The following is an 18609-nucleotide window of genomic DNA, read 5'->3' as shown; positions in this document are numbered from 1 at the left end:
ACATTAGCTTAATTTTTAAGGTAAATTAATTTTTTAGGAGTTCCTTTGGGGTAAATTGAGAAACATTGAAATAAGTTTTTTAATGCAAAATGCCTACATACAATTCTTGAAATACTTAGACGTTTAACGTAAAAAAAGGATTATGGTTTTCTGCCATTATTATTGAAAAACTCAACGCCAAGTAAAAAAGTCCAAAAATATACTGTTGTTGTGAACATGTTAAAGAAAAATATTTTTAATAAAACACCATTCATATATAGAGACTAAATATAAAAAACTTAAAAATCAAACTATAAATAAAAAAGAGTTATAACCATAGGAGCATTTCCCTATCTGACAAGAGTTCTGAATACCCTGTGTGATCAGCAGCAAGGTATGGTATATAAATCTATCACAGGTAAAAAGCAAAGACATAGATAAAATGGTATTGTTTAATAACAAAATTATATGCACACATAAAAATGTAAGTACACACAAATGAATAACAAGATATAAACAGACTTTTAAAGAAATGTAAATATCACATCAAATAAGGCACAAAGTTCAAAACTTTCAGATCAATTAATTGTGAAGTTCTATTGCTGTTCATTCTTTCTTATCTTAAATACAATAATAAAATGCAAAATAATTTAACTATATCTATTTTGTACCTAAGACCTAAGACAAGACAATGACTTTAAAGAGTTTCATCCAAAATCTACAAAAATATTGGTACAGGTGTAAGGAACAAAATGGCTAAAACCATCACATAACATGTGAATATTACTAAATCTGCTTGTTATACAAGCCCAGCATCCTTTGCCATGCTATAGAAGGTTGAACTGTCACTCTTCAGAAGTTTTGCTGGCGAATCAAATTCTTTGATGATTCCCTTATCAAGAACAACAACTCTGGGAAAACATAGGTAAACAAACTTTACATCACATCTATCTTTCTACACGCTCTTATATTAACTCTGGAATTAAAGATAATGTTTTTCCTCTTATTTTTAAATTATCAGGCTGTTTTGTATCTTTGATTATGAATAATAATTTCTATTCATCATGGTAATAAAAAATTGTTACAAATAACAAATCAGAAAAAATAACTATTCACCTTCCACTTCGTGCAGCATCTAAAATCTGAGCTAAAAAACTTATCAATTACATTGAATCAACTCTACCCACTACGTTATGTGTAGAAAACTCAGTTCCTCTACATGCTTTGTGATCATGTCTAAAATATCATAGTGCACTAAATTTTCCATCTGATAAAACAATGAGAATACCGAACATATAAACATATAACAATGGCAATATTTGAGTCCCAGTGGAGGCATTCTGGATCAACTACTCATCAACTACTGGAGGCATGACTGAAAAAGACTGAACTACTGCAGCAGAACACGAATGTTATGCTCACTGTGTTCTTCGATTTTAGTAACATAGTGCATCATGAATTCTTGCTACAAGGTCAATAGGTCAATAGTACTATCTGTGTTAGTTCAAGTTCAACATTTGTGCGAAGTAATCTGAAAAAACATCCGGATTTTTGGCAAAACAATTCATGGCTTTTGCACCATGACAAGGCACCTACTCACACTTCGTTGCTTGTTCATAAATATTTTTCCAAAAATATTTTAGTAACGATGCCCCAGCCTCTTATATTATACAGATATGGCTTTTACAAAAAAAGTGCATATCTGAAAAAGCTAATGGCTATCTCGAAGATCGAGTTTAAGAAGTGTTTCGAGGGTTGGAAGAAGCCCTGGCAGAAGTCCATAATATCTAATGAGAACTATTTTGAAGGTGGCAACATTAGATGAATAAATAAATATTTTTTAAGAAAATAAAAATTCCCGTTACGATTTAAACATTTAAAAAGTACGGTAATGTTAAGTAGGTAATTGTTAAATAGTCTTGGGGAAAAAAATCATTTACAAAAAAAAGGAACCTTTGAACTGGAAAAAATTCCCCAGAAAAGTTGAGAAAGCATGAGAAATATGATATGCATTTAAAATCAACACAATATTTGTCAGAATACAGGCAGGTTGATCAAAGTGTTGCAGACCAGTTATCATCAACTTATACAAATAAATGACAAGATAAACAGAACTAAACTATAAAGTACTAAGTAAAGTTTATAATTGAAAATATTTTGTTTTTAGGGAAACAAACATTGGCACAAAGAGGTCACATTCAAAGTGATCCCTCTTTTAACCAAGGAAATTTTAAAATTATAATATATATACGGTATATATATATATATATATATATATATATATATATATATTAACTCATTTTATTAGAGTATTAAGATTTTTATATGAATCAAATATTATTTTTATTTAGTTTGAAACATTTCTTTCCTGATCCTTTATACCTATTAACCACAAATAATGTTTAATCAAAATCAATACCTCTATTATGTACTGTAGTTTGTTTCTTGATGAACAGCCTTAATACTTATTTAAATCTAATTTTTTAACTAGTGGAGTAGGTTTAATTTTTGTGATTATTTATTATAGATTAGTTGGCATTTTAATAAAATATGTGAGGTTGCATCTGGACATATTTTTACAAGAAAAACCTTGCTCTTTTAATGTCACAATATTAGAATACTTTGCATACCCCGCTTCTCCCCCACATTTTGGTCATGGTCCGCCTATGTACCTGTCAGAGTTCATGATAGTGTTAAACCTGTGAGCACTGTACATGTACTGTGTATTGTCTGTGGTATCAATACATCGGGAGTGCTGATGGCCGAGCGGTCTAAGATGTTTGACTTTGAGTCTGAGTTAGAGATAGCGCAGGTACAAATCCTGTCTGTGACCCTTGCACTTTTTATCAGTACCATCGACCTTGTACTGTATGACTCTCCCCTTTATTCTGCTTGATAAGATCTCGCACAGGCCAGTGGCCTATGAGGACGGGCAGAATAAGGTATAAAAGGGGATCGTCTTCTCCTTAAAAAAAAAACTACTGACAAGGCAAAGCAGATACTCACCTGTCAGAGTCCATGATGGTGTTGAGCCTGTGCGCTATTGTGAGAACTGTACAATTTCTAAACTCTCTGCGTATTGTCTGCTGTATCAAGTCATCAGTCTCCAAGTCAATGGCGGCTGTTGCCTCATCCAAGATCAACACCTGAGTCTTCCTCAGCAGTGCTCGAGCCAGACATATCAGCTGTCTCTGACCAACACTGTGTAACAATTTTTCTTTAATAATATAAATATTTTATCGACTACAGGTTATATGATAACAATAGACTACAGGTACAAATAAGTTATGAAAAATTATTTGTTTTCAATAAGATAGTTGTAGCGGACTTTACTCCAGCAAGTAGTAAATGATAAACGACATACCTTAAGTTATCCCCACCTTCAGCAATAAGGTGGAAGAGGCCGTCATGTAGGGTTTCTGTGAACTCTCCAATATGAGCGAGCTTTAGGGCTTGCCACAGATCAGAATCACTGTACATCTCAAATGGATCTAGATTTTGGCGAAGAGTTCCAGAAAATAAAACCGGGTCCTGTGACAAAATTTCATTCATCATTAGACTTGTGACCTAATAGGATTCAAAGTAATCTCTTTCAAAATTAATGCATTTTTTTAAATTGAATATGTTAAGCATATCCAGAGTATCTTAGTTCAAAAATGAATTTACCATTGTAAAACAACACAAATAAGAATTTAAGTCTCAAAGTCAATGTTTCTGCGGATGTGTGGGAAGAATTGTTCTCTTAGGGCAAGACGCAGTTGTAAAATTTGGTTTAAAAAATGGTAACCTGTCAATGACAAAACTCGTTCTACATCACCATTTACTGCCAAAAAATATTGAGGAATTTCGAGAACGTGACTATTGAATGAATGAATTTGTTTATTTCCAACAAGAATTTACAATATATACAGAAACAGAAATGATACACATGACAGTTATTATTATTATACTAAAGGAAAAAATAAAAGTAACTAAAGAGTTTCTTATAATAAATTACTATCTTATCTGCCTGAGTGAAAGGTTGCTCTAAGGAAATGGGTCTACATAGGCATTAGTAGCCTGTGCGTAGACCGGACAAGTGGTCTGTATTAATTATAAAACAGTTAACACCTTCACTGTGACAAGATACATGTATCAACTTTAGGACAGTTGGAATAGTATTATTGAGCATCTACCGCTGTCAATGTTTTAAACTATATCTCTAGCTATACTATATGTTGTTAACACCTTCACTGTGACACAATTCATGTACCTACTTTACGACAGCCAGGATTGTATCAGTGTGTGTCTACCACAGCCACAGTGTGTGTCTACCACAGCCACAGTGTGTGTTTGCAACAGTGTTAGTTACTAGCAGAGACTTATTTTTCTATCACGACAACGGACACTCCGCAATCTGCTATTTTTTGGGAAAATGGCATGATTCTGCTTCCTCACGCACCTTATTGACCTAAGACTGTGTGATTATTTCTTACATGCACATCTCGAAAGGATATGATAGAATTGATGAAATCAAGAAAAAATTACAGAGAAACTGCTATTATTGAATATAAATATAAAACATGTTTTGAACAATAGAAACACTGATTGGAGAAATCTATATAGTTAAATAGAGAGTATTTCACTATATACATTAAATTACACAGTAAGTATTAAGTATCTAACTTAATATAACTTAGATATAGATATAGATTAAGTAGATTAAGTAGATTAAGTTTATTTTGTAAACATAAATAAATATTTAGTTTCTAAAAAAATACTCTAGTTTCAAGTTACTAGTTTTAATACTAAAATAAATACTTGTTTATTCACATTTACAAAAGTTCTTTTATGACAATGTTTACACTCATGTCATTATTATAAACCATTAAAATTTTAGGCTCTTAATTATTAAAAACATATTATTTAAGGAATTATTGATCATGTATAATTTAGATCTTGGTGTGGATACAAACATGAGCAACTACTATAAGATTAAACTTGTTTTGATATAAACAGAGGCATACATTATTTTTGATCTTATTTAAAATGATTGTATCTACCTAATTATGGTTTTGATTATTTTTTGTTTTTGACAAATTTTAATCAAATTAACTTAGTACAGTGTAATATATTGTAACAAAATATAAACAAGTTTATTTTGTACTTTTATACACTTTTCTGAAACTTTACCTATTTTGAATGCTTGAGTAATGAACTATAATATAATACATGAATTGTTAGTCCATTGCCAGGACCGAACTAGTGACTCTTTGCACAGTAGGTATTTTATACAGTTACCTATCACCTGATACTTCTAATCCCACCTGAGGAATGATGGTAAGCCTAGACCTAAGATCTCCTAGTCCAATCTCGGAGATGTCCTGACCATCAATGTAAATATGTCCCCCAGCAGCTTCCAGTATACGGAACAGGCAGAGGGTGAGAGAAGACTTGCCAGCTCCAGTGCGACCAACTATACCAATCTGGAAAACTAATTTGTCAATTCTTCTACTTTTTTATTAATACAAATATTACTAAAATTCATACAATGATAATAAACCTAATAATTAAAAGTTGATCAGATTTAATTAGTAATAAAAGTAATAGATTTAAATAAACTATGAAGGGCAAATACATTTTTTGTTATAAATAATTATCTGTTAGAATTTACACTGAATAGCACAAGGAATTGAGATATTAACACCCTGCTCAAGAAGTGGAGCAGTGTCTAGTGTATAGAACTGAATTTTCAGTTCATTTAAGCTCTGGTAGTAAACAAATTACATTGTTAATGCATATGAATGGTTTTAAAGAGGTTGTAAATATTTCTTTTAAGTGTCAGAGAAATTAACTTCAAATTGTCCTTAAAACTTAAGTTTGTCACCAAATGCAATACCATATGAAATGAGCTGAGATTTTTTAATCTAAACAATTTACTTTTGATATTGAAAAGTTGTCCAGTTTTTAAACACTTTAGTTATTTGAAAGAAACAACATTTATAAAGTATAACAAATGTTACTATAATATAATTCAAACTAATCCTGAACTTTCACGAAGATTTAAGGAGCAATGGAGTCCTACCTTTTCTCCACCATGAACAGTGAAGGTCACACCTTTAAGCACCAATTCCAGTCCTTCCCGATATCTTACTTGATAGTTTTTGAATGAAACAGTGCCTTTGCTTGGCCACTCAGGATTAGGTTTCACCTGGGTCTCCCAAGCTGCTTCCTATAACAACAAAGCATATACACAATGTCTTGATGTGAAAACCTTACAAGTACAAATATAAATCTCTATTTCTTTCCTTAAAAAAGCAGTAAAGGGTTTGAGTAGAGACGATCAGCATTTTCACAGATAAGTCAGGCAGCACAGATGGCGCTGGACTCTTGTGTTTTCAATTCCAAACTTATCAGGGATTGTTATCAAGTTGTTTCTTCCCTAGCCAGAATCAACAATGTGACTGTTTGTTGGGTTCCTGATCACGAGGGGATCACTGGGAACGAAAGACCTGATACTCTGGCCAACCTAGGCACAGCATCCAATATGATGGGACCTCAACCATTTGTGGCATTTATAGGTGTGAATCCTTTAGGGCGATTTCAAAATGGGTTCACACTGAATATAAGAGAAGGTGGAGCCTGTATTTGGGTCTGAGATTCAGCAGAATGGTTCCACAGTCGCCTTCCCCTAGGGTGGCAACTGACCTTCTCTCACTAAGTAGATCAGTGTGATCGGGAGGATCCGCTCTGTAGAATGTGTGCCAAGCAGGAGGAAACTGCTGAACACCTGCTCTTTGATTGTCCTGCAATAGCAAGGGAGCGGTATGCCATCTTTGGTAGTTTGGATAAGGGTGGTGGATTTCCCCAGGAGGACCTGATAGGTTGTTTTTGGAGATTTGTGGAACTGCTGAAACCGTAAACTGGTAGGCCTCATGGTGTGCTCCCGGGGTGCACAAAAGGCCCTTGAGGCTTAAGTGCATAGTAATAGGCCGCTCAATAGAAGAAGAAGATCTCAAATTACACCTGAATATTGAAATAATGAAAAAAAGTACCTGAGGAACTTCAGCATACTCTTTAATCCTCTCGACTGAGACAATGTTTGTCTCCACCTCTGAAGCCATACGCACAGCAAAGTTGAGTATTGAAGTGATCTGCAAAGTTATAGAATGATTACAAACATCATTTTAAAATATTTGTAGCTACAGTTAATGAATCTGTCTTATTTAAAATTTATAAACATACAAGAAGTATTCAAAAAGTAGGTTTTCCTAAAGTAGAAGAATAGTAAACACCTTTGAAAATCATACATATGAATCTATTGATTTTTTGCATGATTATTTTATAATTTTCAAATTTATCTTTGACATCTTGGTAACAGTATTTCTATCCTGCTTTCATACCAATCAGTCAGAACATTAAAAAAAAAATGTATTCACCTCATTTTACAAATCTTAGTTTTTTTTTTTAATGTTGACAGCCAAGATGATTTTAAGCACTGGGAACAATTAATATAACGCGCTTGATTCAAGATCTGGCTAATAATAGGTATTATCAAAAAGATCCTACCTCATTTTATAAAAAGATCTCCTTGGTAGACAAGTGAGGCCCAAACCTGTTCTTGCTTATGGATATCAATAAACTTGGCACCTATCTTGTACTCACTATTGAAACACTTGATGATATAGTATATGGTGTTAAGATCATTACTTCATAAACTATCACTCAATATCCATCATCATTAAACCACTAAGTAATCACAGGAACAATACATCGGATTAATGAAATGTTGTCACTTCAGTTATCATCGTCAACTCTTCTTCCTTGATAAAAACATTCTTAACTAAAAATAATAATGCGGAAAGCCATTGTAATTTTATTATAAAATTTTCAAACTAATGATGTATTTCAATACTGCAGATTCTTCACACTAAAAAAAAACCAATGACTACTAAGATAAGATAAGATAAGATAAGATTTTTATTGATCATTATTAGACAATACATGCAATAGATCACGTCAGAATAACTTATACTAACAGTAAAATTAAACAATTTAAATTAAACACTCATTATAGAAGACACAATAGATTTTACATTAATTTAATACAATAATGTTAGTGAGACAAAGGTGTACTATTTAGCAGACAATACACTAAAAAACTATCTCACTGATGTCAGATGAATAAAACTCTGATAAGTCATAAAACGGCCTCTCTACCAGCCACTTATAAATAACAGTTTTAAATTTATTGAATGTAAACACTCTGAGCATTCAGTGGTAGTTTATTGAATAGATCTATTCCAACGGCCTCATATGAAGTTTGAATTTTTGAAAGTCTTGTGAAAGGTTTGTTGATCAGGTTAGCGCCCTCGGGTATTGTGAATATGCATGTGCTTATTCAGTGTCAGGTTTTGAAAATTATTTTTGACATGGATCAAGCAGTAAAAAATGTAAAGATTTATAAACTGTCAAAATGGCTTCTTTTTAAAAATCGGCTTACAATGATCTTTGAAATTAGCATCCGCTATAACTCTCATGGCTTTTTTCTGAGTCAATAAAATTTTATCAATACCAGATGCATTGCCCCACAAGAGCAGACCATAACTAATGATGCTCTGAAACAGTGCAAAGTAAAACCCATTCTTAGCGTATCTTTGGAAACATAAAGTTTTAGTTTTCGCAATAAATATACCACCCTGCTCACTTTTTTATGAACATAAACCACACATGTATGTGCCAAGACAGCGTAGGATCTAGGAAAAATTTCCTAATAGTTTTACACTCTCAATTGTCCGTTTCATTCAAAATTGCTCTATTAAGAGTAAATACCAAGTGTTGGGTCTTCTCTGTGTTCATAAATAACATATTGGCTTTATACCAGTTATCGGCTTGATTTAAAATAATTTTAAAATCATTAAAAAATTAAGTCCTAATGAAGGTTGAGTTGTAAAAAAAGTAACGTCATCAGCAAACATAACCGATCTGAAATTGACATTAACAACTAAATCATTAACTAAGACTAAAAACAAAAGTGGGCCCAGAAACAGATCCCTGTGGTACCCCATGACAAACCTCAGCATAATTAGAGTAGGTATTATTGCTGAATACTGTTTGAAAACGATTACTGAGATAGGAATTAAAAAGGGAATTTTCAATACCAGTTATTCCATAATACTCCCCAACTTCTTCAACAAAATTCCCCGGTCGACGCAGTCAAACGCCCTAGAATATCATAATGTGGCTCCTGTAGGCAAACCTAGTTCAAACTTGGAAAGTATGTGGGACACAAGTCCCTCGACCGCGTCGATCGTGGACATTTCCACACCTAAATCCGAACTGACTCTTACTGAAAAGACTGTTAATTTCGAAAAAAGAAGTTAATTGAGTTTTCAAGGGACTTTTTTCGAACACTTTGGAAAAACAGGGGACCAGAGAGATCGCTCTGTAGCTGTTTTATTTCACCGTAGTTACCTTTCTTAAAATAGGTACTACCTTAGACATTTTTAACTTAGCGGGGAAACTTCCCTCCAGTAGACAAGCATTTATAACATTTAGCCAGTGGATGAGCTATTGCATCGATTACACCTTTCACAATTACTGACGATATGCCATATACGTCACACAGCTTCCCGAGGATTTAAACCCTGAAACCAAACGACTCACTTCACCACCAGTCACTGGATGCCAATTGAAGAGCCGGGAATGGGCTGCCGGGGGGTACTGCGTTGCAGCAGATCGACAGCAGAAGATGATGGAAGAGAGAGGCTCTGTCGAATCTCGTCCACAACACTGATGCAGTACTTACTGAAGTCCTCAGCATCGGGTTGCACATGATGTGATGGTCTATCTCTGCCGGTTTCCCGATTCACAATAGTCCAAGCAGCCTTACACTTGTTAGTAAGTACAAATGGTGACAGATCACAGTGGAGTTTCCATAACTAATAATTTGTGATTAAAAATTGAGAGGTGTAAAAAAGTCACTTGAACATCCACACTCAGTACTATTACATACCATCTACTCTCACTTAACTGTCTGAAAATACATAAATAAATATTATTTATGTCAGTATGGTAGTTTTAATATTTTATTATCTGCTAACTACTAACCTGAAGAGCATAACTAATGGAAAGACCAACAATTCCAGAGTCCAACTCATCTCTTCCCAACACAGCAAATAACGCTGCAAAGAAAATAAAAATGTTGCCTACTGTCTCCAAACGAATACTGAGCCACCTAAAATTCCAAGAAGAATATTATTCTGACTAATAAAAAAAGTTGTCCAACAGAAAATTGTTACATACAGCAAAAATTAATATTTTTTTAAATCATGATATTTTATTACTCCCCAATGAGACAGTTATGGGGAAGCACAAGCTTAGGAATATACACAATATTAAAAATGCATAAAATTAAAGAAAAATCTATTCTGTATACAAGAATTTGTTATCATGAAATAAAAACAATAAAATGAAAGTACTGTTGCTATATATACGTGCTGAAAAGTCTTGAAACTGTGTAATATCTTCTGCACATAACATCAGTATTGAAACTTCCCAGTATCCACAAATTTTGTTTAGGATTAACCATTTGAGATCTAATTTGCAGCGTGATACTGTACTATTTAAGACCTATAAAATGTTATGCACATTGACCTGTGCTTACATTTAAGATTTTCTACTGACTCCTAATGGGCCATCCTCCTTAGGTGGTGAAGAGCTACTAATTGCATCAAAAAGTTAAATTTTAAGCCATATGTCACTGTACAAAGTTTTATGTTTGAATGTTTACGAGTACAGAAGATATTAGACCATTTCAAGACTTTTCAGTAACCCGATGTGTGTGTGTGTGTGTATATATATATATATATATATATATATATATATATATATATATATATATATATATATATATATACATATATATACATATATTGCCACTTATACAAATTTAATGGTAAATAAGTCAGTTGACAGGTATTCGGTCTTCCGATCATATGTTAGTTTGGTTATTTAAACACATATGTGAAAGAAACAGCCAAATACAAAATAATTGAATCGTAAAAAGTGAGGGCTCTGTGGTGTAATGGTAGCACATTCACCCAGCAAGTGAGAGATCCGGGTTCGAGTCCCGGCGTAGCAAGTACTTTTTGTGATTCAATGTTTATTGAAATTGTATATAATATATATATATATATATATATATATATATATATATATATATATACACAAAAGAGTGCTATTCAAAAAGTAAGGAACGTTTCCACATGACGAAGTGGTGCATTCAGTTTAAAATGGTAGAGCAAACATTCATGATCAAGAGAAGAGTGGACATCCGAGCATTGTGACTGACAAAGTTGACGAATATTTTCTTGAAAACCACTTTTTTCACAATAACTGAGCTCTCTCTATGTTTCCCACAAGGGTGCGAAGTGGCGGGGTCTTCATACCCCAACATATGAGCCAAACCAAAGCGTCTAAGCAGCACATTCACAGCCACCCTCTCTCTTCATCTTGAGCTGTATTTGTGTGTGCAGTGGAATTGGGTGTTGTATTTATTGATACTTATATACCACGGACTATCATTGGAGTTATGCATTCTCCGAGGACAAGAATGCTGGAATATGATGGCCAAAGACATGGAGAAACTCCTGAGAGCGAAAAAGGTGACTCTAGATCATGAACAACTAATATAGGAATAAAGAAAACCAGATGAGAGCTTCAATAAGGCTCAAACAAAAGGCCTAGCCCACAGTATTTGGAACACCATTTCTAGGATGGGCCAATTAGAGGAGGGGGTGTTTTTTTAGTGGGTATGTCTTCAGAAACACACCTGTCAGAGAGCCCCACACTTGTTCGCTTGGTTATGGTAAGGCCAAGCATTCATAATGCCATGCATTTTTGACACCCCCTCTACCAAAACACTTATAAAACTTACCAAATGTAATAAGCTAATGTGAATTACAATATAGATTGGTGAGATACATTACCTATTAGACACCATGCTTGGATAAAGGCACACTTGATTAGCATCTATTCTATCCTCTAAAGTTTTGCTAAAACGTTTCTCGACACCGTAAGCTCTAATCGATGAGGCACCTACAAAATTAATTTTATTTAATTTACAATTAAGAGCACATATATAACAAAACATGTTTCCTACTTTAACTACAGCTTGAACTATTTGCAATTCTATCCCAATGGAAGATGTATCTTAATAGAGAAATTCACTGTCAACTGATCAATCCAATGAAGAGTAGTCTTCAATATTCAACTATCATTTAAACTTTCATAATCAAACTAAAAGAAACAATTTCTAATAGTCTGTTACCAAAACTACATCAATTTTGTTCTTCTTATATCAAACAGTGCATTACACAGATGGAGAGAGGTTTGAGAAGAGTAGTTAAGAAAGAAATGTATCTTGATTAATTTGTATAGTATCGTCCCTCTGAAATTTATTAAGTGAGTTCCAATAGTATAAATCTATTTTTAAACTTTGGTGAAAATTTTTAAAAAATGCAACAAATATAAAATAGAGCCAAGCCTACCTGAGATACTATCACTGAAGTGGGAGAATATAGGAGAGCGTGTAACTGATTCAATTCTCTTCAGTTGCCGAGAGGTTGCAACATATACTTTCTGCAGACAAAAAGATTAAAAGGTAAATTAATTAATTTTAGTACCTTTCAGCTCCAAACCAATGTTTATTTTGAATGACCCTCGGGTGTTAGTACAATCTGATATACTATTAAGCCATTCCCCTGGCACAGAAAATGTTTAACACTCAGGATTAATTTTAAAAAGGAAATTTGTAAAGTACAAATCATTAAGTTTAGTAAAGAAAAACCACATGATAATCGCCTAATATTTAGTGATTTAATACTCTAATTTAATTTCCAATCAAGAGAGAGTGGGGATGACAGATAGTAAGTAGATGCGTGTGCACTCTAGTGTATATGTTGTCACTCTTTCACTGGGACATTTATTACATACTTACTTACTTACTGCCGGGGCATAACAAATCTCAGTCGATTCTTTGCCTCGTCTATGAGCCTCTTCCACGCCACCCTGTCTTCCGCCAGATCCACAGACCCTCCACACCGGGTCACATCTTCGACCACTTGATCGCATCATCTTATCTTTGGCCTACCCAAAGGGCGCCTTCCTGTCGGTACCGCCTGGTAGACCTCTTTTAACCTTGTGCCCTCCTGTCTCCGATGTACATGTCCTAGCCAGCTAATTCTCTTTGCCTTCACCAAAGCCACAATATCAGGATCTTGGTATACATTGCGTAATTCTCTATTTTTTCTTATTCGCCACACCCCTTCATCACATATTGGTCCAAATATTTTTCGGAAAACTTTATTCTCAAAAACAATCGGTAAGGCCATTTATTACATATTTTATTAAAAGTAGTAACAACGCATGTGGAATTTAAGTGGGTACAGAAGCAGTTGGGACCAGGCCATCTAACTCCTCTAGGAGGCTGGAGGAGCTAGATGGCCAACTACAGGGGTTCTGTGACGTCTTTGAGCAGCACCAGCAATGACAAAACCTCCACATCTTTGAAGTACAGGAGAAGACGGGAGAGGACACCAACCTCATTTTTGTGGAACTCTGCCAGGTAAAGCTTTGTGTAGACTTGCCAGCATCTGCTATTTGCAGGCCTCACCGAGTCAGCAGTCAGCTCAAGTCCGGGCCCGATGGTAAGAAGAGGCAACGTCCTATTATCGTTTGCCTAATCAGTTACCAAGACCAGCAGGTTATATACAATAATAAGAAGAAGCTGTAAGGCATGAGTATAACGGTGCAGGAGTACCTAACCTCACAATAGCTGGAGGTGTTGAGGAGGGTGGCACCTGGGTCAAGGGTGGCAGTGTTGTGTTTCTAGTAACCTAACTTTACTGCCACTTCAATCTACCCACCATACCGCTACATCTGACACTTGGCTGGACGTCATTGCTGTCTCTGACCCGGCCCATGTGGCACACCATGGACAACTTCCTGCCCCTGAACTTTCAAAGCATGATCTCATCTTTTGTGTCTATAAACTCTACACTCCAAAATTTATAACAAAACTCACCACTTATTGAAAATATAGGGACAAAGATCATGCTACTCTTCTCGCTGATGCTGCTGCTCTGCCCTGGCATGAGATTACTGTTGCCAACGATGTGAATGAACTTGATACTTGCGGTGAGTGTGAGGTCAGATTGCTTTTTTTTACTTTCTCTTTTACAGTATTAACTTCTTTTCTTTATCTTTCATTAAGAATTATATTATTAAGTTAACGAGTTATTTTATGTGAATTAAGTAATTTTGTTTATATTTTATTATAAAGCATAAGTCAAGTATGTTAACAGTTTACACGTTTCTGTATTCAATTATTGTAATTAACTGTATTTGATATAAGATTGAGTGGTAGAGAGGGCTTGATAGCCCTAACTCCACCTATTTAAAAAGGCATTTTTCGTTTTATTTCAAGATATAAACAAAAGTCATTGCTCTGCTAGAACCTGAACCTGGATCTCTAAATGAATGTAATCTTAATTAACTATTACCTAATAGAACCTTAATATTATTTATTGGATAGTTAAATATATAGCTGTAAAGTTCCTCAGTGAATAAAGAAGGACTGAAGTACGAGGTTATATTAAATGCTGCATAAATGGCTTACCTTTTTTTCCACTTAGTCTTTCAACTGTATAATTTTAACGTGTTTTTATTTATCTGTTTTTTGCTTTCATGGTGATTTGTGTATAATTTAAAGTAGGTTTTAGAGTGCATCACTCCATATAACACAAAATTATATGTCTTACATAGCCAAAATCTTTAAATTTATAAACAGAAAACGAAAAACCTGTATACGATATGAGGTCGAGTGGTAGAGAAGACTTGATAGCACTAACTCCGCTCCTTTAATAAAGGCATTTTTCATTTCATTTTAAAACAACACAATAAAGTTGCACTGAATTTTAAAAATCCATGTTTCTAATTAATATTTTTCAAAACATTATCGATATCACATGTGTTGAAGAAATACAGAAATAGCCCTTACTGAGCATTTATCATAGGGGTTGCACAACCTAAAGTTCCAAAAAAAAAGCCCTAAAAGATTTTGTCTGAATGTTTTCTATAAAGTTATTAATTATAATTGTCTGTAAACCAACCCTTCTGTAAAACTAGAGTGATTCTTATTCAATACAGTTTATTGTAATTTTAGCCTCTAGTTACAAAAATACTCAACTATCACAATATTTAAATATTAATTTGTTATATTAAGATGTTTTCATTACTGATTTGTACAGACTATTAAGATCGACAACTTGTAATAAAAAAAAACTTTGCAAGAATTTCAATAAATAACCATTTCAAAAACCTATCTAGACATTAGATTAAGCCAACAGCTGTTTCACACAAAAATAGATACCGTAGCTGTTACAAATTATGGTTAGTACAGTTATTTGGAACAGAATATTTGAATCAATAAAATGGTAGGTGATTGAATGGGCCTAAATCCATAACCTCAGCCATTCTACAGATGTTATATTTCACTAAAATGTGCAAAGGCATTGAATACAAAGGCTTCTGATATAATAGAAAAAACAATACTTCAAAAGATAATTAATAAACAAAACACCAACCATAGTAATTACCTACTTAGCTAGATTAGTTTTCTATGTTTGTATGCTTGTAAGTTGTACACTTTTAGAACTATTGCAAATTCAAATATATAATACGGTACCAGGATTTGTAATCAGTTATAATCTTTAAGGTGATTTATGCTCTTCTACAAATCAGTAAAAAGTGACAATATCAATATCAATTAACTTTATTAAAAAGTTCAGATTTTAAAATCGATTAACTTTAGTTAAAAAAGGCAAGATTTTAAATGGAAATCTTGAGTTTTGTGTGGCATTAGAAGAGATGACATATTTTGTCATGTTGTATTCCATCAAGTTAAGTTTTTGATGATCAAGTTTAAATTTTGAAGAATTTTTTAGATCACCAAGGTTGTAGAAGACCATAAACAGGTTAATTCACTCAGATTGTTTTGGCTGCACCTTTTCAAGACGATTGTGTTTAATAACTTTTAAGCAGTTTAATAACACTACTTTATCTGTCAATTTGTATAGGATCATTAATAATTTTGTTGAAGAATGTAATATTATAATTAGCTCTGATTCTAAAATGTTGTTTGAAGACAGTTTACATATACAGAAACAATTTAGTTTCTACACTTTAACTGTATAGTTTATTAAAATTAATAGTTTAGTTTATTAATATTTATTTTTTTTTGTCTAATTTTTGAAGTTTCATCTAATTTTAATAGGTACTAATTGTCTTATACTGTTGTAGGATTTATATGACAAAATTTTGAATTCAAATCTAGTAATGATTACTTATTTCATAATTCATTACTTTTTGTAACCTTTAGATTCCTGACTCCTTTTAATCTTTATATTTGTTTTAACAATCTCTTTGACCAATTATTTACAAATTTTGTTTATCATTCTGAAATTTATAATTATTCAAAATTTTATTTGTTGACTTAGCTCTTTGGCTGAGCATCAGCGTAGAGTATTATTTGAGGGGCTGGAAAAACTTAATTTCATTTATATACATGCAACATTGAATTTTATGATGGTGCACGTCCACGGAATTTGGCTGAGTATTAGTTAACAGTTTTACATTGGTCTTATAGGTAACCGTGATGGCAATAAGAAAATCATTCAATAAATAAATTTGTGTACAAATTGAGTACATACATGACATTTTAACATGTGGCACAGGAACACATAGCCTAACTTTAGACTAAGTTGAGACTTGAAAGTTTACTTGCAACCTCATTGAAGCATATTAATTTACACATCATGACCTTGTACTACTTTAGTTACACAATAGCAAACCAGATTTAAATGAAATGAAGTACCAAATATTATTTTAAGAATCTATATATATGCTTGATTGGTCCAACAATGGCCACAGAGTGACTCACACATTCTATAACGAATGGTGGAGGCATATCTGACCCTGTTCCAATCGCATATTTAGGATTACTATGACTCATGTCTTGTTTGTAGTTTGTAGTTGTGTTGTATCACACTTAAGTTATTGCAAAGTTTGTAATACATTTCTATCTGAAGCTGTTCTAAATGCATTTGGAAATGCAATCAAAATAAAATCCTATTAAAATACGGATAGGCTATGAAACTTGTTTGCGTTTACTAAAGAAAATCAGTTTAATTCCAATTTGCTTAAATATATTTGTTTCACCTGTAAAAAATAGTAGATCAATCCGACAGGAAAAATGACCACAACAAATATAGGGGTGGACCATGTGATGACTACAAGAACCCCCAACACCTGTAAACCACAAATATTGCAATATGTTAAAATTGACAGTGCATTTTAACTTACTTATGTAATGATGACAAATGGAAAAAGTAATAGGGTACTTTTAGCTATAATAACAAAAATGTAGATCATACAGTGAGTTCCAGATTTTCTCACAACTCCCAAAATATGACTTCAAATTGGTTCAGGGAGAGGTGGGCACTGTGAGGGAGCAGGGTTGAGTACAGAATCGTGATACTTTTAAAGATTTACTAGAGTAGTCGTATTTTAGACTCACAAATATAATTGTCCCTGTAGCAATTATAAGCATTATGGTTATCAAAAGAATCTGTTGAAATAACAGAATATGTTCATTTAACTCTGGTGATTATTGCTTACTTCCTAATAATATTATAAATGTGAAAGTGCCTTTCTTTGTTTTGCTTTCAAGAGTAAACTATTCAACTGATTCTACAGAAATTTGGCATAAACATTCTTAAGGTTCCTGGGATGAGTATAGGCCTATTATTATTTTTAAAAACCCCTCCAGACTATGCCTGGTCTTTAAAGTAGCAAAAAATCCCATGTTGGTCTCTAAAGTTGTGAAATATTAATTGAAAGAGCCTGTCAAATATAATCAAATGTTCTGTGTAAACATTGTTTTATGACAGCACAACCAAATGTTTAATTAATTTTCACTATTTTCAATTTGTTTACATTTATAGTGTAAATTTTCTAAGGAGTAACCATTAGTTTCACACGGTTTTTAGATTTCAGTGATTAGGTAAGTACACTAACTTAGAAATCTACTTTAGAAAATGTCCTAAAACATAAGATGGTCAGAATTTGACCCCAAAGACTCTAATTGAAGCAGTTGGAAAGAACTATGCTAAATGAAAGTTCACTAGACAGTGCTTTTGAACTAATGTACCAATTCCAGCTCTAAATGTTTCAAAGTATTAAATATATTGTTCAGTTTATAAAGAAGCAAACATGTAAATAGTGCAGTTGTTAACATATTTAACTGTACATGTTTAGCAAATATTAATTACTCGTTTTTTTATATTAATAAAAGATAAGGTTACTATCCAACTTTTATTATACAATTAAAGCCTGTTATAAAGTTATTTTTTGACAGAAGTTTATCTGATCTGTGATATATATTTTCATGATCGGGAAAAGTGCAAAATCAACTATAGATAAAACAATTACTAATAACGAAGTAAATTGCAATGGCAATAAACACTTTTTGACATATTTTCTTAATATTGGCAACAAGCAAACTCAACATTGGCATCGGAATATAATTCT

General features: G+C 33.1%; 1 protein-coding gene across 1 annotated transcript in view; it reads right to left on the bottom strand.

Annotated features, from left to right (window-relative positions):
- Window positions 1-417: 417 nt before the first annotated feature.
- The window catches only part of LOC124357014 (ATP-binding cassette sub-family C member 3-like), an 82643-nt gene continuing 64451 nt past the window's right edge, over window positions 418-18609 (bottom strand). Inside the window, exons 22-31 of the mRNA XM_046808385.1 lie at window positions 17239-17328; window positions 12510-12600; window positions 11949-12057; window positions 10069-10195; window positions 7014-7112; window positions 6044-6190; window positions 5286-5444; window positions 3344-3510; window positions 2986-3180; window positions 418-890 (exon numbers count right to left, since the gene is read on the bottom strand). Coding sequence (XP_046664341.1) covers window positions 779-890; window positions 2986-3180; window positions 3344-3510; window positions 5286-5444; window positions 6044-6190; window positions 7014-7112; window positions 10069-10195; window positions 11949-12057; window positions 12510-12600; window positions 17239-17328 — 1296 coding nt within the window. The 3' untranslated portion in view covers window positions 418-778. The remainder of the gene's footprint in view (window positions 891-2985; window positions 3181-3343; window positions 3511-5285; window positions 5445-6043; window positions 6191-7013; window positions 7113-10068; window positions 10196-11948; window positions 12058-12509; window positions 12601-17238; window positions 17329-18609) is intronic.

The sequence above is a fragment of the Homalodisca vitripennis genome, chromosome 3, assembly GCF_021130785.1.
Source record: "Homalodisca vitripennis isolate AUS2020 chromosome 3, UT_GWSS_2.1, whole genome shotgun sequence".
In the NCBI taxonomy this organism is placed as follows: domain Eukaryota; kingdom Metazoa; phylum Arthropoda; class Insecta; order Hemiptera; family Cicadellidae; genus Homalodisca; species Homalodisca vitripennis.
This window is presented reverse-complemented; position numbering and strand designations above follow the sequence as displayed.